We start from the raw sequence: 24,322 nt of genomic DNA on the forward strand, positions 1-24,322 counted from the left end.
TGAGGTCCAGTAGCATGTTGAAACGTCACCCTAGGCGAAGCGATGGAAGTCCTGAGCCATCTCAAGTTTGACTACTAGAATACATATCGTAAGGAACTAGCAGGAAATTAGACTCTCTGAGTATAGGTCTTCTCCAGTCCTAACTTATGACTTATTCCATGGAAGGATTTAGCCCTCACGATACTAGCAGTTTCCAAGTTGTCAGTCAATTAAAGTCTTAGGGAATATGAGAGACAGATACCCAGTTTTTGAAAGGATTACTTACGCAATTTATTACATCAGACAAGTTAAAAAAAAAAAAAAAAAGAGTCCGGTCTCCCTTCCAAAGAACTCGCAGCTGAATAAAGACAAAAGCAAGCGACTCTGAATGAATGAGAAAGTAATAGTAAGATGATGAAAAGCTTTATTTAACAACTTGTTTGGATAAGAAACATTTTTCATCAAAGGTTAAAACAAATGTATTCCCAGTTTCAAGATGCAATGAAAATGAATAGCCAAACAATAGCAAATACTGTGTGTTCCAGGGAGATGAGTTACTTTTAAGAAAGGTAAACATTTGTTCTTTGTTTTAGGTGCTGTTTTTCCCATCAATGCTGTATGGAACAAGTTAAAAAACTCGGGTGCCAGACAGAGGGAAGTTTGAGATCTGAAGTTGTATGTTTAGATCATAAACCAAAGTGTAAGTTTGGTCTGATGATTAAATTAATGACATTCCCCTTGAGCAAAATAGAGATCAGTGTAGAAGCACACAACTAGAACAGAATCACAGAAGTTAGAAACCGGAAAAAAAAGGGGGTTATATTAACAGTGCTCTGAGAGCCATTTGGAATTGGCCTTAAGTAGGAAAAAAGTGATCAAGTTTAGGTTAGGCTTAGCTAGAATGCACTAGCTAAGCTTGTCCTAAACCTGAGCACTTTTCCTAGTTAAGCGAAACAGTGTTGTCCACAGAGCACTGGTGGCTCTCAGGGTATGGCTGACTTCTATCAGTAGGTGGGCACCTGAATGCAAACTGGTCAGTTTCAGAGTGTAACATCTCCAAGTCCCACTGAAGTCAATGGCAGCTGCAGTTGCTCAGCATCTCTGAAAAATCAGATGACTTGTATTTAGATGCCTAACTATGGATTTAGAAGCCTGAGTTTGAAAACTGTGGTTATAGCTTTACTATAAGTGGTGAGCTGACGACATGTTTTTAAAGCTACTTACACCAATTACAATTTGCTGTCAGCCATTTTCAACTTTAAAACCTCCCTTTTAAGGCATTGGCTGGAGCATGTGCGAGAAGCTACTGTGTACCTGTGATAAGACAGCTGCTGAGTGTATGGCTGCCGCCTCTTTCAATGAAAGCTTGAGGTTTCTAACCAGGCGAGCATGCCAAGAGAATACAGTCTCATGTCGGAGCGGAACAGCTGAAAGGCCTGCAGGTGACGCTGGAGTAGGCACCAGAACCTCCAGCTCTGAGGAGAGCAGCGAGGAGGCAGGTCCATGGAGGAGTGCTTTAAGAAGAATAAAGAGAGCTGCACGCCATCCCCGGGGAAAAGCCAGAGCCATGCCACAGGAGAGATAGCCAAGTCTCTATATCCAACTGGGAAGTGGCATGGAGGGTGCCACCATCAACCGCTGCGTGTCCTATTTTATCTTATCTTTGTAAAGTCTCTTCTACATTTTCTTACATACCCCAGATTGAATTACAGACTAGGTAACGGGTTATATACGTTAGGATATAGAACTCTGTTCTACAGGGAAATGTGCCCTAAGGACCATTTCCATCTGTCTTACATGATTATTTGAAAGTATCCAGTAGTTTTGTTCAGCTGTTTTGTAAAGACCCCTCTGTCAGGTGACTGATTTTTGCTAACACCTCCGGCACTTGGTTACAATTTATTTTGTTTTGTATTGGAAATGAGATGTGTCTCACTGGAAACAAACACACACACACACACACACACAATTGAAGGGTTGGAATTAGAATTTGATACATTTTCATATTACATGCCACTATGTGTGTAGTTAATGCAGAACTCCTCCATGATTGTAAAATACTAAGCTTCAGATCCATGCTATACTAGTTGCGTACCTATGGTAACACTTTCTGGCCAATATCCTTCTTGAATATTCAGGGATGGGGTGGGAGGAGATGAGGAAAATCTGTCAGACACGTCTCCAAAAAAATGAGTAGATGTCTGCAGTACCTCTACAGAGGTCACCCATCCAGGCTTCAAGGTGTCACAGAGCACATGTTCTCCCTTCAACGACATGGAGCCCCTTCCTATTACATCTTTGGCCAGCTGAGGCCTTAGTTTCCGGTCTATCCCCATTCGCTGTGAATTTTCTTGCCCGGCCTCCTACTGGCTCTGCATGTCAACGGGCAATTGTAACATGCTGCAGAGTTTTATAGGTCTCCAATTTCCCTTTTGTATATTATGTAGACAGGGAGCACAGTGGCATCTTCTGATCAGAACTCACGCACGGGGGCCAAATGAGGTGGGGAAGCCTGCATTTCTACTGGCCATGCTGTGACTGTTCTTTGGAGAAACAAACTTCAGCTTCCAGGAATATGGCATGATGCCAACAGTACTAATTTAATAGATTGCTCAAATTAAACTACATTTTTCCTTCCTGTGGCCCACTGTCACGCTTCCCTTATGCCATCTGCATGGAATCAGTGGAGTTACACTGTTAAACTATAGCAGCAAATCAGCCTCTTTCCTGTCCCCCTTTTAGAAAACAAAACACACCATTGTGAGCTGTAATGAGACCTTTGAGGAGTGGGTGGGAGAAAATTAAAAATCCTTATTCCCAGAATCATTGAAAAATTGAACTGTGAACAATAGCAAATCTAGAGTACTCTGCACTTTTTGCTGCTTTCTGTGGCAGCTACGATTTATTATTATTATGATGGATGGTTCCAGGCCTTTCCATTGCAGAGTTTTCTGAATGACTTGCTTAATAGGACAACACTGATTTATATAGGTAAGGCTATTGCTACTTAGCAGCTAAGCAATGAAGTACACACAATGAGGTGTTAATTTCAAAGCTTTGATGTGACCAATTAAATGTTAATGCTAGGAAGCAAATTATCTACTTAATCAAATCTCACTGAGAGTTAAATCAACAGCAGCTTCATTGCTTTCGATGCTGGCATATGTTCTGGCATCAATTTTAATCTCATTGCTTCATCTCAGTTCTGATTAGAACCAACAGTGCAATGGGATCCATAGATTTTAAACCCAGAAGGGACCACAATCACCTCCTCTAACCTCCTGCATAGCAAGACCATAAAATGGGACTAGTCAGATGTTTCAGAATGAGTAGGGATGTGTGTATGTTTCAAAGGTCAGGGTCTTGAACAGAACAGGTTCTTCCCTCCAGTCCATTCCATGCTTTGCAATTCTTGGTCTCCTAAAACTCACAGCAGACATGGAGCTGTGGACAAGAAATTCTCCCTGGTGGCTAAATAAATGTTTAACCAGTTTGCATGAAAGTTTTTTTTTTTTTTTTTTTTTTTTTTTTTTTTAATTCTGACTTTGAATTGTGTATGAAAATAAAAAAGACAGGTTGCCTGGGATATTTTCTTCTTCATCTAAAAAAAAAATCTAAGCAAGTTTTTAGTTTAGAAGTTAAATTAAAGCAGTCTACCACTTTCTGATTTATGACCTAAAATACTGAATATAATCTCATCCCATATATTAGAGTAAATATTTCATTTTTAGTATTTGCAGAAGATTTCTGGTGGTGCTGTCATAGTACGCTTTAACTTAATTAGATCTATAAAATTACTGACAATCTTTACTACAACTGTTGATTTGATTTTACTGTAAATGTGTGAAATGGATATTCAAACAGAAAATTAACTTGAAGTAAACAGTTGACAGTGTAATAAAACCAAATGTCAAATTTTCAAATGTCACCCCCTTTCAGGCTCCTCTTGAAACAAATGAAGAATTTCCACTAACATTTTTTTTACAATAAAGACACTTGCTACTAACTTATAATTGCAACATCTTATCTTTATTATAGTGATTTTTCTGAAACTGTTTCAGTATTTCTTGTCTAGATTCCTTTTTTAAGGATCTGCAACTTAGTCATCAGAACTTTGCTCTGTGTTGAGCGCAAGGACGTTGTGTGGTCCAACAATTAGAGCAAAGGCTCTGGAAGCAGAAGGCCTGCGTTGGTTCTTCCACATCATGAAGTTGTTTGACTTTGCCCATGTCATCTGGTCTTTTTACCTTAGTCAGTATTGTGAGAACGTTAGGTAAATATGCAAAATTCCCTTAAAATCCAGGGCTGCATCTGAATGTTCTTTGATAACTAAGTTATCACAAAACCGAGGCATATAGGATACTTACTGTCTTTTTAAAAAAGCAGTACAAGATTAGACCACTGTGGAAAACGCCACAGTGCAGCGGGCTGGACTAGATGACCTTGCAAGGTCCCTTCCAGTCCTGCATTTCTTTGCTAATCATTTGCAACATGGAGCAAAACCAGTAGAGAGTGAGCTTGCTTCAGTGACAGAGCAGAGGATTACTGTGGGTCTGCTGGAGGTACAAGTTACCATCACAGTTCATAATTAAGAAAGCAACTAGCAAATGTTTAGGGAAATGTCCCACACATAAGGAGTGAAAATCCTGACCTCATAGATGTTAATGGGAGTTTTTCCGTTGCATTCTATGGGACCCGGATTCCCCCCCAGGACTTTTAGGGAAAGCCCACCAAAGGAATAGCAACATGAAAAACTGAAGGGAGGGATAGTATGTGGTTGTGAATCCTCCCGTTAGTGGAAGGAATCACTTCCCTCATTATCAACTGAAGTACATACACCTTTTAAAATACAAGATTGGTGAAGAAAACTGATAGAAAGTTCTAAGCCTACAACCCCGCACTAACATTTAATCACAAAAGGCGTGAAGGTTGGCAAAGTGGAGGGTTGGCGAAGTGACTTGAGAAATTACATCCACAGGCAAATCCAAATGAACCTCACACATTCCTTCAAGATGCAATGCTGGGTCCAAAAATGATTATTTAAATATCCCCTTCAGCAAAAAACCAGGATTAATCTACAAAATGTCACTGCCCGTTCTTTTCATCTGACACGGAGGATGAGTTTTGATACTAAACAATAGGCATTCATACTAATTTCAGAACTGGACTTTTAGAAGTTCTCTTAACAGCCTTTTTGGCAGAATGACTGCAATTTGTTTCCTACCCCATGTCATTTACAAATAAAAAGTGACAACAAAGAGGTCAGTCAGCTAATTAGCTGAAAGGAAAAACTGGCCTTTGAAAGAAATGAATTTGACAATTAGCAAATTCACATGAGCACAAGCTAATTCCTCTAATATAGATTGATACTGCTGCTTTGAAACCCTCAGATAAAACTAATGTTTCAAAGAAAGTCCTTTCTGGCAACTGTTAGGATTTAATATTAGATGCAGAACTTTCCAGCTCATAATGAACACAGTATGCTCATTCAGAGATAAAGTTACATGCCAATAATGCCTCCATCAGCTTTATTTAGCTTCACAGACTGCTCCACTCAAATGATCCTTACCTACCTTATGTTAGATAGACTACATTATAAGCGTGCTGCTATTTGACCATGACAGTTAGATAAAGTCACGAATACTTTCTGCGGGCATATTCCCCACCTCTGGCATTTCATGAAGAATTTAACATTCGCTAAGCCAGTTAACATTACTACTTATATCTAAACCTGTACAAATTAAGTCTCCAATCCTGAAAAGAATTTACTCACATGCTTAATTTTGCTGATTGAGTAAGTCCACCAAAGTCATTGAGATTACTCAGTGTGTAACGTTAAGCAAATGTATAAGTGCTTGCAGGATCAATGCCTATAAAAATGAAATCTTAACTGAGCATCAACTGTATTTAATCACCATTAGAGTTCAACGAACAGAATCCATCTCCATGATATATATAACAATATATATAACAATTAAATGAAGCAGAAATCTATGAAAGGAATTTCTAGTTAGGTCCAAACCACACAGTAACTTTTTACTCTACTTGTAACTGGTAAGGAGTATGGTTGGCTAAAAGCATGCTGTGTGTTTGTAGTAGGCAGTGTTAATACACTTAGCACAATGGGGTCCTGGTCCATGAAGGGCTCCTATGTAATTAATAGCTAATGACTGCTTACTGCCTCTGCTAGATAATTAGTCTGGCATGTGATCTGGTTGCTGTCACCATTTAGGCAAACTTATTTTTGCCTGTGGCCTAATCAGTAGCATAGACTTGAGTTCAATCAACAGTCCCACTGGAGTCTGGGAACCCAAATGACCTTCAAAGTCCTCTGGCATTTCAGGAATATGGTAACCTTGATCCAAAAAAATCAGTAGGACTAGTTTTATTTGCAGTACTGTGACCCCCGAATGTAGATTTCCCTGTGCCAGAGTATGCCCAGGCAGCAACAGTCCCGCATTCTTGGGTAATCTCTAAACTGCTATGACTACTCTACTACCCAGAATGAAGTTGCTGTCATAGAGCTGGATTTGTTCTGGCTGCTGCCTGTTCACGCAGGGTTGCTCTATATTTAAAAGGTAGGTTGACATAACTACAGTAGTCCAGGGTGTGAAAAAGCCAATACAGCTAAACCCCAGTGTAGACGCAGCCATGTTGTTGGAAGAGTGCTTCGGTGACAGATACTTTTGTTTAGGAAAGTGATATTCCTACACTGATGGAGAAATCCCTTTTGGTGGGCTAGGCTGGGTGTACACTACAGGGTGGTAGCGATGTCAACCTCCTTAGTGTGGAGACAGCCACACCCCCCATACCCACACCGCCAAACACATACGGTCCAGACAGCCATGACATCATCCTGCCAGTGGCCAGAGTTTGACCTGGCCAAGAATTTGCCCTTATTGTTCAATTTGACATTATAAATGGACAAAAGCCCTTCATTTGTCCACCTGGTTTACACACATCACCTCACTCAGAATGTAGCTACCCCTTTCTGCCCTGCATTGCTTCTGGGCTGTCCCACCAAAATCCATAAGCTAGTAATCACTGCAATCTGGAGGGCCAGGAAGGGCTCCATGATGGAAAATAGTCACTTTTTGAGATAGAGGATTATGGGATTTGTGAAAGAAAGCCTAGGCATAAAGGGTGCGGGGGGATGGTTCTTAAAGATAGCATAGTTCATAGGCTATCCAGAACATATCCCTAAAAAAGTTATAAGAATGCTAGGTTCGGGATGAGGGGGGCCAAATAGGCTGTGATGGTAGAAAAGCTGTGTTTGGACAAAACCCCCAACATATTAACCTGTAACTATAAGCTGAACATGCCTCTAGCTGGTTGCAAAATCATAGTGTAGCATGGATAGATTCTTATATGTGGCTATCAGCCAAAGCTACAATATTATTCCCTAAAATGACTATAACAATGAGTTAGATACATGGTTGCCCTTAACCACGACAGAGAGCCATGTTAGCATCTCTTGCTTGTAGCATAAATATGAAATTGAGGACTACTAATGGTATCTATATTATCTAACACTCCAAATGTGTCATATTGTAAAGTGGTTCCCCTCCAGTAACTCTGTATACACACATGCCTGGTTTGAGATGGAAAAAAGCTTAGGTCCTTCTCTTCTATATACCTTAAGAGGCTACCCAGACCCTTAAAGAAAAATCCAATCTACATGGAACGTTCTGAAAAACATTAAGATGATTACAACATCTGATCTTACTAGTTCTCTTCTTCTACCACTGTGAGATAACCCTTGCCTCAGGATCAAGGCCAACGCCATACTTAAGATGATTTGGGTAGAAAAAGGATTAACAAAAATTAAAGATACAACACAAGATGAGAGACTGGCCTCCTTGCTACCGATGTGTTGCAGTTCTTTCTTTCAGCAGCTATGCTCCAGGAATCATACAAGGATAAAGGACAACTGGTCTGTTTCAACTCTCTCACATCTACAAGATCGTATGAAGAAATATGGAAACAAAAGTCACTTTGTAGGAACTACTTATAGGTGATTTGCATTACCTCTCAATCTCAGTCTCAAAGAAAAATTGGAAATCTCAGTCTCAAAGAAAAATGGAAAGAAAACCTAGCCTTACTATCACAATAGAAACCCAGGAGGATCTCTGTCAATGTGAAAGATACTTAAAGTTCTTTATCCTTCCGATTCTTCCAGAACAAGATATTGAACAGGAATTACTGGACTCCAAAATATTTATTTAAAGCTAGATTGGCAATACACAATGAATGTTGGAGATGCGAACAGTCACATGCCAACCTTTCACAGCATCCTCTATACCTGTCAAAAATGCACGTGTTCTGAAACGCCACATTCAGTGCTCTCTCAAAAACTAAGCGTTGCTATTTTTCCTTCTCCAAGCTTATGTACGTTAGGGGGGCTGAATGAGTTGATATTATCAGTTAACCGTTTATTAGCCAAAAGAGTTATTCTGAGAAAAAGGAACTCTGCAATTTGTCCTTCATATACAAACTGAGTTAGCGAGCTCTCTATTACTGAATTAATGGAAAAAGTGACTAATAGAAACACTTGGAAAAAATATGAGAACGCCTGGTCACATATGAAACTATTGCATATTTTTGCAGTTTAGTATATATTAGTCCCCTATACTCATAGGTTATGTTCTCACTTATTTAGTCACTTTAACAACTGATGTGCTCTATGACCTCTACAGGTTCATGTGTTTTTTTATTTGTAAAACCTAGTGGGAAAAAACAAACAATGAACACTGAATTGTTATTTATATGGTATTTCCATCTTGTGCTTGCATTTATATATTTTTTTTATTTCGTTATATATTTAATATTTTATATAAAAACAAAAAGTAACTTAAAAAAAGAACTTACTGACTGTGGTATGTAATCTATCGCTTAAATCACCCTCTGCCAGATGACTGGCGGATAGCTAATGTAAAGTCTGTTTTTAAAAAAGGCTCCAGAGACAATCCTGGCAATTACAGGCTGGTAAGCCTAACTTCAATACTAGGCAAATTGGTTGAAACTAGTAAAGAACAAAATTTTCAGATACATAGATAAACATGATATGTTGGAAAATTCAACATGTCTTTTTGTAAAGGGAAATCATGCCTCACCAATCTATTAGAATTCTTTGAGGTTGTCAACAAGCAAGTAGAGCAGGGTAATACAATCAACATAGTATACCTGGACTTTCAGAAAGTCTTTGACAAGTCATCAAAAGGTCTTAAACTAAGAAGCCATAGGATAAGAGGGAAGGTCTGCTCTGGGATCAGTAACTGGTCAAAAAAGATAGAAAAGAAAGGGTAGGAGTAAGTGGTCAGTTTTTACAATAGAGAGGTAAGAGAGTCTCCCCAATGATATGCACTGGGACCAGTGCTGCTTAACATATTCATAAATGATCTGGAAAAAGGGGTAAACAGTGAGGTTGCAAAGTTTGTAGACGATACAAAATTACTCAGGATAGTTAAGTCCAAAGTGCAACGAGCTACAAAGAGATCTCCCAAAACTGGACAACAAAATGGCAGATGCACTTGGATGTTCATAAGTGCAAAGTAATACATATTGGAAAACATAGTCCCAACTATGCATACAAATTGATGGGTTCTAAGTTAGCAGTTACCACTCAAAGAGATCTTGGATTCTCTGTGGATAGATCTCTGAAAACATCTGCTCAATGTGCAGCAGCAGCAGTCAAAAAAGCTAACAATGTCAGGAACCATTAGGAAAGGGATAGATAATAAAACAGAAAATGTGTCACTATATAAATCCATGGTACGCCCACACCTTAAATATTGTGTGCAATTCTGGTTGCCCCATCTCCAAAATGGTATATTAGAATTGGAAAATGAACAGAGAATGGCAACAAAAAATTCGGGGTATTGAACAGTCTCCTTGTTAGGAGAGATTAAAAGGCTGGAACTGTTTGTCTTAGAAAAGAGATAACTAAGGGGGGGATATGATAGAAGTCTATTAAATCATGAATGGTATGGATAAAGGAAGTGTTACATACCCCTTTCCATAATAAAAGAACTAGGGATCACTCAATGAAATCAATGGGCACCCAGATTTAAAACCACCAAAAAGAAGTACTTCTTCAACACAAGGCACAATCAACATGTGGAAATCATTGCTAGGGGATGTTGTGAAGGCCAAAACTATAACTGGTTCAAAAATCAATTTCATGGAGGATATGTACATCAATGGCTATTAGCCAAGATGGTCAAGGATGCAACCCCATGTGTTGCCCTGGATTTGAGGGGTGTATATACCCCAGAATGTGACTGAGTTAATTGTAACCATATTATGTGCATACAGCCACCCTGAATTAATAATATAGAACATCACATAGTTACAAGTTAATTTGGAGACAGGCTTTCAGAAGCAAGGTCAAAACTAGCTACAGTTTCTGCTAATCAGAATAGGAGGAAGAGACAGACAAGTAAACAACTGAAACTGAAAACCTTTGTGGTTGGAAAACCTTGAATCTAGACACCTCCAATATTAAAAGTTTATTGAAAGTCAGAAAAGTGATGACCCAGTAGGGGTCATTATGACCTATGCATTTTGTAGAAGTTAGTTATAAAACAGACGTTTTTCCTGACACCCTTTTTCCCCGGCGGGTAAGCATCTGGCCACTGTGAATCTGCTATTAATTATTCAATACCGTTCCAGATGTTAGGTAAATATGTGGGATGTTCTAAACCTATTGCTTATGTGTGTGTGTGTGTGCTTAAATCTAATAAACTGCAGTGTTAGACAACAGCCGCACACTTGCATATAATCCTTCATCAGACAGAATCGCTGTGTTCCTACTGATTTATTCCTGACACCACCTGGAGTGAAATAGTTAAGTTGCCCCTGCTGGGGCTTCTGAAAATCCTGGGTAAGACATGCTCTGGGTGTCCCTAAATCTCCAACTGCCAGAAGCTAGGACTAGATGACGGGATGGATCACTTGAAGTTGCCCTGTCTTGTTCATTCCCTCTGAAGCATCGTGCACTGCCCACTTTCAGAAGACAGGATACTGGGCTAGATGGACCGTTGGTCTGACCCAGTAGGGCTGTTCTTATATGCCCTTAGGAATGCTTTTTAAGTTTTGCTGCTGCCTAATATCTTGTTGAACTTTTCCAACAAGTCCCAACTTTATGAAGAAGTGAAATGTTTTGGGTTTGCAAAATAACTGTCTGTATTAAGTGAAATTTTATTTTGCTTCTCAACGATAAGCAAGTACTGTATTTAGGACAGCACTGATTTCTTAACCTCAAGTATCATACAGTAATTCATACTGTAACTGTTCAAATTAATTTGTAACGAACTCAGCTATTTTAACTTTTTGGTTTATTTTATTGCTGAAATGTACATTGCACAGTGTATTCTTACATTTCATGAAACTGGTTCAACACCAACAGTAAAGAATGTACGGGCATCAATAAAACAGACACATTAGCCCTACTCTGAACAGGCTAATTTTGTTTCTTCTAAATTAACATAATTTTAATTTACCTTAAAATGAACTGCTATCAAAAACCATAATTACTCAAAGTGACATTACATTTAAAAGAATTTAAAGCAGAAGCTGGAATACATACAAATGTCAACTGGACATGAAGTGATAAACATTCAAACAGTATTCAAACTGTCACAGACACGACAAGCCCAGTATGCACACTTCGTATTCTAAGCTCTGCAACTCTTTTCAAGACCAGAAAGAAATACAGGATTCAAAGCAACTGTATACATTAAAACAGCATTCTGAACAATTTGATTTCAAAATACCTACAATTTATTACCTACATTAAACTATGAGTACAACATATTATGCAGCAGACTTCCACAAATCCTCAATTCTCATCTGTCCAAAGTGGCTACAGTACTCAACTTGCAGACTCTCTGCATTTTCAGCAGGGAAGAAATTATATATCAGGCAAAGTCCCAAAAGATTACAGATCTTTAGTTCCTTAACATCTGCACATCCTGAACAAGACTAGTCTGAATTTAGGACATGTGGGAGCCTATCTTGTGATTAAATGAAAAAAAATCTTCATCAATAGACTTCAAATGAATGGTACATGAAATGTTGAATATAATTTTTCTCATGCAGTATACATGCAACAGAATTTAGTTAATCTGAGAAAACTCTATATTTACACCACAGTCTGCGTATTACAAGAGTGCAAATGAAAGTACATTCTTTATTTCTTATTCTTTAGACTCTTTAATTCTATTTCTTTTTTGTATAAATGTGCACAGTGTTACTTTATAAAATCACATCAGTGTGGATGATGATTGTTCTACATTGCGTCCCTAGCTTACATCTAATTAAAAAAAATACACTCTGTTTATATAGGTCAAAATCTAATATCTTACCTTAAAAAACAAAAAGTGAAAACTAAAAACTAAGGTGACAACGAGCTCTACTAATGTTGTTGACTCTGGTCTGATCAGGATGATACGTTGCAGCAGTAACAATCACAACGGAATGCTGTAGGTAAGAGGTTGTTTCGTCATCCACTAACAGCTGTGATTGCACTGTCAAACTGAAAAAAAGGTCTCAATTACCTTTCTGAGTTTTGTGAATGCTTCCTGAAAGTCTTGATGTGTCATCTCATAGGTCTAAATAGCTGAAATTTCTCTGGAAACGTGCTGTTTCACTCCTTTAAAGATAGTTTAAAGGAACATTGTACTTAAGTTTAAAAATCCAGAAGCCCTACATTTTTCAGCAAGTGTGGAAATTGCCAAGGACAGTTAACATATTGACTAGCTTCCTAATCAATTTATAACAAGAGTTATTAGTTTAATACACTATTCATCTCAGCCCTGACCCATTCAAAGAAATATATTGTTTTGAATTTAATAAGTTTGTATTGAGAATGAAAGTTGATTATATTTGCTGCTTCAGAAAAATCCAGCTAGACCTAGACTACAAAGCTCACTGCTAATAGCACTGGACTATTAGAGCTTTTCATTTTTACACACAGAATTTCTCAATGAGTCATGAAGACAACATTGTCAATTACCATCAAGGGCCAAGCAACTTACTGTACAGTACAGTTTTATGTACAGAGCTAACAAAAAGTTATGTTCTGTGTATGTATTTGAAATTTATACTCAGGTATCTAAACCTATGAAAGTTACCACATCGGTTTTCAATAATCACAGGAAGACTTGTCAAATGCAACAAAAATGTATACAAACAGATATAGCTGCAAAATGCTTTTGCTTGAAAACACATCTAAATTGATAATTTTCAAGAGAATTCATCCACAGTTTTCTTTCAATTTGCAAAATATCATTAAAAACCTATTTTACTAAACTACACAGAGCAACATTTCATATAATCTTATGTTCTGTGTTTATAATTTCACAAATGAACTAGTATTTAAAGTACTTATCCATTTAAAATGCCCTCAGTTTGTTGCTATACTAAATATATATTTATTTATTATAATTCAGACAGCAAAATACTACTGCATTTTCAAAAGCATAGTCTGTAAACTATACACATAAGACATGAAAAATATTGCACAAGTCAGAGCTCCAAGAGGAGGATTTACATCTCTCAAGCAGAACATTGCAACTTTCGGCAGGAAACAGCACATGTGCTGGATTTCTAAAAAGCACATTTTGTTAATCATTCACCAGGAACAATATTTAACAATTGGCTGACCAGTCATATTTATTAGTGAAACTTAACAGGTAAAAGGTTGCCTATTTAATGTATTTCAAAATAATGGAATAAATAGCTACTAGACAGCAACAGTATAGGGAGCTAAGATATTGCTCCACTGATACATATGGTAACAGAAAGCACGCCAAAAGCACTCTACCCAAATCTGGAAACCCAGGTGGAAGGAAGCCACCAGGCATTGCAGATATAGCCCCCAATTCTAGGAAATTGTATTTCTGTAAACTCATTTTTAAAGTCTCTGAAACTCTAGAACACGCTGGCAAAAGAGGAGGAAATATTTACTTCTGACTTTTAAACCTACTGAAATATGAAAAATGACTGTAAGTGAAATAATAAGGTAACATAACAAAACTAACTTCAAATATTAGAGAATAGTTAAAATAATTGAAAGTTTGGTTAAAAATCATTCCTATATACTGTAGGTCCATCATTTTTCTACAAAACTATTTACTTAATCTAAATTAACAAAGAACTTGAAAACTCATCTTGGTCTGTTTATTGTACTCTACTCTAAATAATGTCCTGCAGACTTCAGAAGACACTTAATACACACAAAGATCTGGAAACTTCATCTCATAGACTGGAACGGATTGGTAATGAGCATGTCCAGCAGTAATGGTCATCGTTCCCGAGGGGCTAGGAGGAGGACTGTAAAGAAGGAAGGAGAAAACAAAGGCATATAATTCAAGTTTTCACAATAATATACTTATGTAATCTGTTATTACTTTTAACTTCCTCGAGTACTTGGAAACTTGATACTAAATTTCTTTCCATCCTTACTGTATCCTTTTCCTACATTTGTAATGAAACCAAATTATAATGGCTGATTTTTGTTTGTATCTTTACCTGAATCACCAGTTTTGTTGGTGTCAACATAACTATCGAGATAGGGCTTTTGATTTACAATATTACCTCAAATGCAAAACAGATGTGCATGGCACTTCACAATACATAGATTGCTAGCTAATACCTAGAGCACATGCAACAAAGGGAGAATTCAACATTTTTGTAAGCATGACAAATATATATATAAAATACATTTATAAAAATACTCCAGCGCTGTGTTGCCAATATATATTTTCACATCTTTCAAACTTACGCCCAATTTTGTCCAGTTATATAGGTGGAACTTTCTTAGGAACCCAATTAAACCCTAATTAATGGATACAATCCTCATGGAAGATCTTCAATAATTTTAATGGAAAAAAACCAAGTTTTATCCTTAACAATACCTCTAATTATATGGTTTGGATAGAAAACAGGTTGACCTTTTTAAAACAGAAAATATTTGATGAGCTAATAGGCTAATCTTGACACAGGATATTTTCCTCTAAATAAAAAAAAAAAAAATCAGAATAGCAGCAATAAAATCAAATGTTTTGTAAATGAGGCTATTTCAATAATGTACATGAGACTAGCATCTTAAAGTAGCACAGAATTTTCTGACAACTACCCTACTTTTAATTAATTCCCTTTTGTGCATAAAACCTTACCGAATGGTGAGCTCCAATATCTGTGCAAGTCTATCATGAAGAAAGTTTGCCTACAAAGAGAACAAATTTAAATATTGTAATGATATCCTGTAAAACCACTGTACACAGAATGACTACGAATAAGAATCCTGGACTGGTTAAGTGGAATATACTCCCAATTTCAGAGTTTTGCTTCCCTGTTGCAGCAAGGACTCAGTTGTGTGAAGGCAAAAGAATAGCAACTGGGAGTTTATTAACAAAACTGAAGTAGATTTTTATTTCTTAAAAGATGAGAAGGGGGCGGGGGGGGGGGGGGGGAAATGACCCTTCCAGTCAATTAAAGCATGTTGGCGTGATCCAAAAGTTGCATTTACTTGCAATTCCAGAGCAAAATAATCATGGCTCTGAAACCCAGTCTCAAAGGCAGCAAAGGTAAAAGTGTGTGTAGTATGTGGGGGGGTGGAGGACAAAGGTCTGGGCTACACTAGAGTTAGGCTGATGTAAGGCAGCTTACGTTAAACTAACTCTGTCAGTGTCTACACTACAATGGTGTTCCACTCCAGGTAAGTCACCCACTACATCGACTTAACTCCACCTCCGCGAGAGGCGCAGCGCTTAGGTCGACGTGGCTGGAGTGTGGGGCACTGACAGCCACACAGCGCTGACAGCTAGAGTCCCTCACCCCAGTGCTGAGAGCCCAAACTGTAAGCCAGGCACAGGGGTCTCAGCCAGCACCCCCACCTGCCCTGGGCCTGGTGTAGGCCTTAATTTCACAGCAGGGAGCCTACCAGCAATGAACTTGACATCTTTGTCAGTTTCTTGGCAGCTATAATTTCACATTTCATCTCCAGCTGTCATCCTTGGGGTCCTGAGGCTCCAGCTGTGAGCTTTGTGCCAGGCTGACAGGCAGAGCCGGAGAGGAAATGCGACATCATAGCAGCCAAGAAACTGACAAGAATGTCAGTCTGCCAGTAGGTTTTCTGCTGTGAAACCGAGCCCTGCTTAGCTCACAGCTGGAGCTGTCAACCCCGGGGCAGGGAGCTCCAGACGTGAGCCTCATGAGGCAGACAGTGCCCACACAATGCCCCACTTCAGTGGGTGCAAGTACTCCTGGTGAGGACGTGCACCACCGGAAGAAGGAGGGCAGTGTGGACACCAACAGCTAATTTAATTGCTGAGGTGGTTGTAGGTTGACCTAATTTTGTAGTGTAGACAAGCCAAAAGAAGGTTCACACACAATCCCTAGCCCGGTAGGGTCCTGGTCTATAACTAGGGTTCCTCGTCACTAAAGCAATACAAATAATAAATAGTAATAATAGCAGCTTTGTGAGATGTAGGTGACCCAACCCATTCAGGGTATACGTAATTTTGATTTCCTACACAGATTAAAAATTCAGAGCACAGATGAAGGCAAAAAAGGCAACAACTATTTTCTTTTAACAGTAAACATCATCATGAACCACCCTTTACCCACGTATCTCCCTCATCACTTGTACAAAAACCTTTAGAACAATATAAAATGTACCAAGTACTCACTTTTGTTTCACATTGTGCTGCAATTTCTTCAAAAGGTGCTTTTTGGAACTTTTCAATCACAAGACGCCTCTTTTCTTTCTCCTGCTCTTCAAGCCCAGTATTATCTTTTAAAAAATGAAGACAGTTCTAATTTATGCTTATACAGATTTCCTACAATAAGTGAAAGGACAAAACATTAAGATGTCTTCATTTTTTTACTACTACTTTTTAAAATTAAGACATAAGGCTAGAATCTTTTAAATGAATAGTAAAAAGTAGTCACAGGTTAGGCAGACTTATTGAATAAGTTCTAGTTAGTCAAATTTCCTGTAATAATGGAACATGTACTTGAGAATCAGTGTAAAAAGGTGAACACAACGTCATGACCTGTGGTCCCAACTCAGTTTCCACTCAGTCCATCAGTAGGAGTTTTGCCTGAATAGGGACTGCAGGATTTGCCAAGTAAGTTATTGTTTGAGCACAGGAGGTCATCACAGATGCAGTGGAATGTAGTCCAAACTTCATCCAGTGGCCATATTCTTGGGTTTATAGTATTTTACACTATGCAATCCGTTATCCATCTTTTGCTATCTTCTTGCCCTTACATGTGGGGCAGTAAGCTGAAAACAGGTGCTAAGACTTTTTGCAGCTTCTTTTTTTCAATATACTTAACATGGGGATCGGTACTAATTCTTCAGGTTTCAGAGTAGCAGCTGTGTTAGTCTGTATCTGCAAGTGTACACAAGCATTCTTCAAGTGTACACAAGACCATCAACTCCATACACTATTCACTTTTTTTTTTTTTTTTAAACAGTCAGCCTAACAAATTTAACCTGGGATCAGAAAGTCAAATTGGAGTTTCATGCATCATAACCAGCAGTAAAGAGTTTGCAAACTAAGTTATACCCTCAGTAACACCCTGTTGTCTTGTAACCTTGTGTTCCAAGTTACACTTTGTTATGGGCATGGACATAGTTTGACTTGCATAATCTTTATTACTGGTGGTGAGATGTCAGAAGGAAGAACTCAGATTCATTTTCAGACCCTAGGTTAAGTTTGCTGGGTTGGCAGTTGGAAAAACACCTTTTTAATCATGAACTGAGCATATCTGACATGGAAGTTTGAGACAAAAATGGAATTCCTCTGAAGCCCATAATGCTAATTTCATACACTATACTCAGAGAACTCCCTTTGAGGGCTTGACCATTTCTCACTATATTGAAGGTGCTTTACAGATATTTACTTAACTGAAATTCACACAAGCTACGGATAAAACATTGTGTGAATTGCTTAAGTGTTTTTCAAGCCTTGACCTGTAAAGGCAAAGTTCCAGAAACCGTTAAAAATAAGAATTCATTTACCAGCTTTTCAGTAAGTCACACCAGCTATAGGTAAAGAGAAGATTTCTCTAAGAAATGCTGAAGATCATTTAAGGGATTTGTGGTTTCAAATCAACCTGCTATATGATGAGAAACTAATATAGTATTTTAAGTATGCTTTTTTCTGGCAAATATTTCATTTACTGGAGAAGTGTAAATGCAGTATTGCAATAAATCTCACCAATTGCTTTCTTCAAAGCTTCAAAAGTGATTTCTTCAGTATTATTGACCTAAAGGAAATAAGTGATTTTTAATTCAGTGAAACAACACAAATTGCTGAAGAATAAGTAATTTGTCTGTACTCAACTATAATTTGGCTTAAATGGCACAAATGTTTTTTCTCACACAAGACTAAGGCCCAGATTTTTAAAGGTATTTACAAGTTGCTGTGTTCAAAGCTGTACATTTCAAAAGGGACTTAGGAGCCAAAATCCCAATGGGAGCCTAAGTGCCTAGATTTAGGCTCCTCAATCAGTTGGGCATTGCAACGTTGAGTGCAGCAATGCCTAAATACCTTTTAAATTTTTTACCCTAACAGAGTTTTTATTTAAGAGACAGATTACTGTGAATACATAAGGTAGTCTTATATTTCTTCACCATTGCAATGACTCACGTTTAGTGATCCACCTATTTTATTATATACAAAGCTGGTAGTTCCAGCCATACTTATGGTTGCCTGACATGTCATTATTAACACCCATTTTTCAGTTGCCTATAAGTTTACAAAATTAACTACTTGTGCTGAAATGCCTCAGGTTGATTTTTGATTTTATATTTTAATTTAATTTTTTTCGGTAAATTTCAGCAAAAAAAATTCAGCAGCTTCTGGGAATGAGATTAAGGAAAATACATTTTACCTAGCACCTTTATGCTTTGTAACATGGACTTGAAATTTGCCAAGGGGTGGCCTGTGTGTCAGTATGTGGTTTTTGCTGCTGGGGAAAACAAAACAAAACACGCTGCCAAGTTATAAGCCTGTGAAAAACTGCAGTTTGCACATGCTCAGTAGAGACTTGTTAACATTGACAGCTAAATTCCTTTAAATTTTTTGCCTGAACTGAGCAAGTTCCATCACAGGGTTGAGCAGGACTTTCCCTGCAATTGCTGTTCTCGGCTGCTATGGGTGGCTAAGGAACTGGGCACCAGAACAGAGATGACTCTGTTCTATGCTCTCAATACTCTCCCTACTGCCACCCAGGCAACATGAAAGAGGAAACTGAGTCAAATGGAGAGGACACAAAAGCCTGACCTAGAATTTGGAGGAGGGATGTGGTGAAATACAGAGGAAGGAGCAGACTGGATCCAAGAGCATGGTGTGGGAAGGAAAGACTGGGGCTGGGAACAAGGGAAGTTAGGTTCTAGGGACTGATTAGGCCAGAAAACTGGGACCTGGGTGGAGAAGAGGGGAGGCTGAGACTGTGAACCAGTTTAGGGACAGGATGGAGAAGGTGTGGGGACTAGGACAAGCTACGCAAGGAGAATGGGACAATGAGCTAAGGGCTCTAATCATCCCAAGCTGCACACCTACAATTAATGCACACTTTTGACCTTACTTTCTGTGCCTCAGTTCCCCATCACACAGGGGCGTGTGAAAAATAGTTATTTGTGAAGTACTTAGACACTATGCTGAGAACACCATACAAAAGCCCACGAGGAAATTAAAATTCTGTATTCAAAGCAGGTTTTGAATAGCGTGAAGTAAATAAGATATGGACAGGCCACAATTTTAATGAGGATGAGACAGAATACGAAATAAAAGAGAGTTACCTTTTCCGTAACTGGTGTTCTTCAAGATGTGTTGCTCATGTCTATTCCACAATAGGTGTGCGTGCTCGCCACGTGCACCAGTGCTGAAAGTTTTTCCCCTAGCAGAACCCGTAGTGGGGAGCGCCCCCCGCGTCCCCTTGAGTGGTGCCTGCCTGGCGCGCACTCCCCACTCTCAGTTCTTTCTTGCTGGACAACTCCGACAGAGGGGAAGGAGGGCGGGATGTGGAATAGATATGAACACCACATCTCGAAGAACCAGTTATGGAAAAGGTAACTGTCTTTTCTTCTTTGAGTGATTGATCATGTGTATTCCACAATAAGTGACTCCAAACGATATCTGTTGGAGGTGGGTAGGAGTTCACAAGTTCCCAGGACAAAGGACAGCCCTGCCGCACTCAGCGTCATCCCTGGTTCGGGGGACAATCGCATAGTGCGAGGTGAGTGTGTGAACCGAAGACCATGTGGCGGCCCTACAAATGTCCTGAATGGGGACATGGGCCATGAACGCAGCCGACGAGGCCTGCACCCAAGTCGAGTTTGCCCTCACAATGGGTGGCGGGGGGACACCCGTCAGCTCACAACAGGAACCGATGCACGAAGTGATCCGACTGGAAAGCCGCTGAGTGGAAATCGGCTGGTCCCTTGCGCGCTGAGCCGAGGAGACGAACAGTTGCGAGGACCTTCTGAACGGCCTGGTCCGCTCGAGGTAGAGAGCCAGAGCCCGCCATACATCGAGCGTGTGGAGACAGTGTTCCTCACTGGGCGCATGAGACTTGGGGCAGAGGACAGGTAGAAAAATGTCCTGACCCATGTGGTAGGCAGAGACCACCTTCGGGAGGAACGCGGGGTGTGGGCGGAGCTGGACCTTGTCTTTATGAAAGACCGTGTACAGCGACTCGGAGGTCAGGGCCCTGAGCTCCGAGACTTGCCTGGCCGACGTGATTGCAACCAGGAAAGCCACCTTCCATGAGAGGTGAGACCAGGAGCACGTGGCCAGTGGTTCAAACAGGGGCCCCGTGAGACGAGCCAACACCAGATTTAGTTCCCACTGTGGGACCGGGGGTCTAGAATATGGAAAAAGTCGGTCCAAACCCTTAAGGAACTGGCCAGTCATAGCATGGAAAAAGACAGTGTGCCCTTGCACCGGCGGATGGAAAGCCGATATGGCTGCCAGGTGCACCTTGACTGATGAGGGCACCAGGCCCTGGGCCCTCAGGTGGAGGAGGTAATCAAGGATAAGCTGGATTGGGGCGGCCACAGGGGAGACACCCTGGTCCGCTGCCCACATAGAAACCTGGGACTACTTTGCCAAATAAGCGCGGCAAGTGGAGTGCCAGCTACTTTCGAGGAGGAAGCGCTGAACCTGCTCTGCGCACGTCCTTTCCTCTCCACCTAACCACTAAGCAGCCATGCCATGAGGTGAAGAGCCGCTAGGTTGGGATGGAGGAGGTGGCCCTTGTCCTGAGAGAGCAGGTCCAGGCGGAGTGGCAACTGCAGGCAGAGCTACTGCCAGGCCCGTGAGGGTCCTGTACCAATGTTGCCTGGGCCATGCCAGGGCAATCAGGAGGACCCAGGCCTTGTCCGTCTTTATCTTCTCCAGGACCCTGCTGATTAGAGGGATAAGGGCATCAGAGATGAAGCTTCTCCCTAGGCCCCCCATGGAGCAGAGCTGGGGGCATCGCCCGTTCCGCCGACTCGCGAAGAAGTCCACCTGGGGTGTTCCCCACCTTCGGAAGAGCCGGTGGGCCACTTTCGGGTGGAGGGACCACTCGTGTTGTGAGGAAAAGTCCCTGTTCAAGCGATCCGCCCTCTCGTTCCGGGCACCCAGTAGGTGGAAGGCCTTCAGGTGGATGTCATGGGCTATACAGAAGTCCCAGAGCCTGAGGGCTTCGTGGCAGAGGGCAGGAGATCGGGCCCTGCCTTGCCTGTTGATATAGAACATTGAGGCCGTGTTGTCCGTGAGGACCCTGATTACCTTGCCCTCCAGGTGCGAGTGGAAGGCCATACACGCCAGCTGCACCGCCCTGAGCTCCCTGATATTTATATGTAGGGTCGGGTCTTGAGCCGACCACAGGCCTTGGGTCTGAAAGTTCCCCACATGGGACCCCTAACCCAGGTCAGACGCATCAGACACCAGCTCCAACGACGGGGCCCTGTCCCTGAATGGGATCCCTTGGAGCATGTTGTTTGGGGCAGACCACCACCGTAGAGAGGTGATCACAGAGTCTGGCACAGTGAGGACCTTGTCCATCCTGCCCATGGCCTGGGAGAACTTTGAGGCCAACCAGAGCTGGAGGGGCCTCATCCTGAGTCTGGCGAGATGGACCACGTATGTGCACGCCGACATGTGACCCAAGAGCTGCAGGCAAACCCTGGCTGTTGTCACCGGGAACCTTGTGACCGAGTCGATGAGACCTTTCAGGGTCTCGAATCTGTCTGGCCGGAGAGAGGCCTTGGCTGACGCTGCGTCCAGGAGCTCCCTGATAAACTCTATACATTGGGCCGGGACTAACGTGGACTTGGTGTTGTTTACCAACAGGACCAAGACAGTGCACATGGACAGGAGGAGCGCCATGTGATCCCTTGCCTGTGACTGGGAGGTGCCCTTGACAAGCCAATCAGTCAGATAGGGAAATATCTGGACCCCCCCACTGTCTGAGGTAGGCCACTATCACCGACATGCATTTTGTAAACACCCTGGGGGCAGTGGACAGACCAAATGGGAAGACAGTGAATTTGTAGTGATTCCGTCCCATCACGAAACTGAGGACGCGTCTGTGCCCCTCCAATATGTGGATGTGGAAGTATGGGTCCTGTAGATCGAGGGCAGCGTACCAGTCCCCGGGATCCAGGGAAGGGATGATGGAGGCCAGGGAAACCATTCGGAACTTGAGTTTCACCATGCACTAGTTAAGACCTCGCAGATCCAGGATGGGCCTGAGCCCCCCTTTGGCCTTTGGGATAAGGAAATAACGGGAGCAATACCCCTTGCACATGAACTCCTCGGGCACCGCCTCTATCGCTCCTAGTCCTAGGAGCCGCCCCACCTCCTGCTCGAGCAGAGCTTTGTGCGAGGGGTCCCCCAAGAGGGACAGGGGCGGGGGGTGGTTGGGCGTGGAGGAAGTAAAACGGAGGTGTAACCCTGGGAGATGGTGTTGAGGACCCATCAGTCCGAGGTTAGCTGCGACCATTCCGTGAGGAAAGCACACAACTGGTTGGAGAAGGGGAGCTTTATTGGGGGTAGATCCCTGATGAGGACTGGCAGGGTGCCCCGAGTGTCCTGTCAAAAGCGCCTTTTCCCCGCCTGCTTGCCCTTGGAGGACCCAGGCTGGGGGACAGGCCGAGACCGCCTCTGAGGGAGTCTCTTATAGTCCCGCTGCCTCTTATGGGAGCCTCGTACTTCGGGAGGTATGAGCCTCTTGATCATATTCCAACTTATTCACGATGTTCCTTCCTCACTCTGAACTCTGGGGTACAGATGTGGGGACCCGCATGAAAGACCCCCTAAGCTTATTTCTACCATCTTAGGTTAAAACTTTCCAAAGACACAAAATTCCCCATATCTGGAATTCAGTATGCTGCCACCACTAAGAGATTTAACAAAGAATCAGGGAAGAGACCACTTGGAGATGTCTTCATGTCGTCATCATGAATAAGTTGGAATATGAACAAGAGGCTGCTAGGCAGCTCTCTAACTCCACATTCTGCAGGTCATCATCCTCTGATTCCACTGAGGATTAGCAAAAGAAACTACACCATCTGCTCAAGAAACTCCCTGAGAAAGCACAGGAACAGATCTGTGCAGACGCATGCCTAGAACCCCGACCAGGGGTATTCGATCTGCTACCCAAGATCCATAAACCTGGGAATCCTGGATGCCCCATCATCTCAGGCATTGGCACCCTGACAGCAGGATTGTCAGGCTATGTGGACTCTTTCCTCAGGCCCTACGCTACCAGCACTCCCAGCTATCTTAGAGACGCCACTGACTTCCTGAGGAAACTACAATCCTTCGGTGATCTTCCAGAAAACACCCTCCTGGCCACTATGGACGTAGAAGCTCTCTACACAAACATTCCACACAAAGATGGACTACAAGCCGCCAGGAACAGTATCCCCGATAATGTCACGGCAAACCTGGTGGCTGACTTTTGTGACTTTGTCCTCACCCAGATCTATTTCACATTTGGGGACAATGTATACCTTCCAATCAGCGGCAGTGTTATGAGTACCCGCATGGCCCCACAGTATGCCAACATTTTTATGGCTGACTTAGAACAGCGCCTCCTTAGCTCTCATCCCCTAAAACACCCCTACTCTATTTGTGCTACATTGACAACATCTTCATCATCCGGACCCATGAAAAAGAAGCTCTTGAGGGATTCCACCATGATTTCAACAATGTCCATCCCACTGTCAACCTCAGCCTAGACCAATCCACACAAGCGGTCCATTTCCTGGACACTACTGTGCTAATAAGCGATGGTCACATAAACACCACCCTATACCGGAAACCTACTGACT

General features: G+C 41.4%; 3 protein-coding genes across 8 annotated transcripts in view; 1 reads left to right on the forward strand and 2 right to left on the reverse strand.

The window, feature by feature from the left end:
• The window catches only part of OC90 (otoconin 90), a 34,003-nt gene extending 26,672 nt beyond the window's left edge, over positions 1–7,331 (forward strand). The window contains exons 13-14 of the mRNA XM_043541902.1: positions 573–679; positions 1,257–7,331. Coding sequence (XP_043397837.1) covers positions 573–679; positions 1,257–1,564 — 415 coding nt within the window. The 3' untranslated portion in view covers positions 1,565–7,331. The remainder of the gene's footprint in view (positions 1–572; positions 680–1,256) is intronic.
• LOC122464389 lies at positions 1,070–23,663 on the reverse strand. The gene is made up of 3 exons (XM_043539087.1): positions 18,889–23,663; positions 1,245–1,248; positions 1,070–1,080 (listed from the first exon to the last, which is right to left on the reverse strand). The coding sequence occupies exon 1, from the start codon at positions 21,084–21,086 to the stop codon at positions 20,157–20,159; it is 930 nt and encodes a 309-aa protein (XP_043395022.1). The 5' UTR covers positions 21,087–23,663; the 3' UTR covers positions 1,070–1,080; positions 1,245–1,248; positions 18,889–20,156.
• Positions 11,301–24,322, reverse strand: part of EFR3A (EFR3 homolog A) — a 173,290-nt gene continuing 160,268 nt past the window's right edge. For 3 of the 6 annotated variants that reach the window (XM_037892003.2, XM_007069455.4, XM_037892002.2), the window contains 4 exons: positions 18,213–18,261; positions 16,674–16,777; positions 15,159–15,208; positions 11,301–14,313 (listed from right to left, as the gene is read on the reverse strand). In XM_037892003.2, coding sequence (XP_037747931.1) covers positions 14,208–14,313; positions 15,159–15,208; positions 16,674–16,777; positions 18,213–18,261 — 309 coding nt within the window. In that variant the 3' untranslated portion in view covers positions 11,301–14,207. Of the gene's footprint in view, positions 14,314–15,158; positions 15,209–16,673; positions 16,824–18,212; positions 18,262–24,322 lie in introns of those variants that run through there. The other 3 variants (XM_043539086.1, XM_007069456.4, XM_037892004.2) reach the window with 2 other exon arrangements.

This window comes from Chelonia mydas, chromosome 2 (genome assembly GCF_015237465.2).
Source record: "Chelonia mydas isolate rCheMyd1 chromosome 2, rCheMyd1.pri.v2, whole genome shotgun sequence".
Taxonomy (NCBI): Eukaryota; Metazoa; Chordata; order Testudines; family Cheloniidae; genus Chelonia; species Chelonia mydas.

Coding starts and splice junctions, on each gene's coding strand:
- LOC122464389 (XM_043539087.1), bottom strand. CDS start 21,086: ATGTGGGCAGCGGACCAGGGTGTCTCCCCTGTGGCCGCCCCAATCCAG.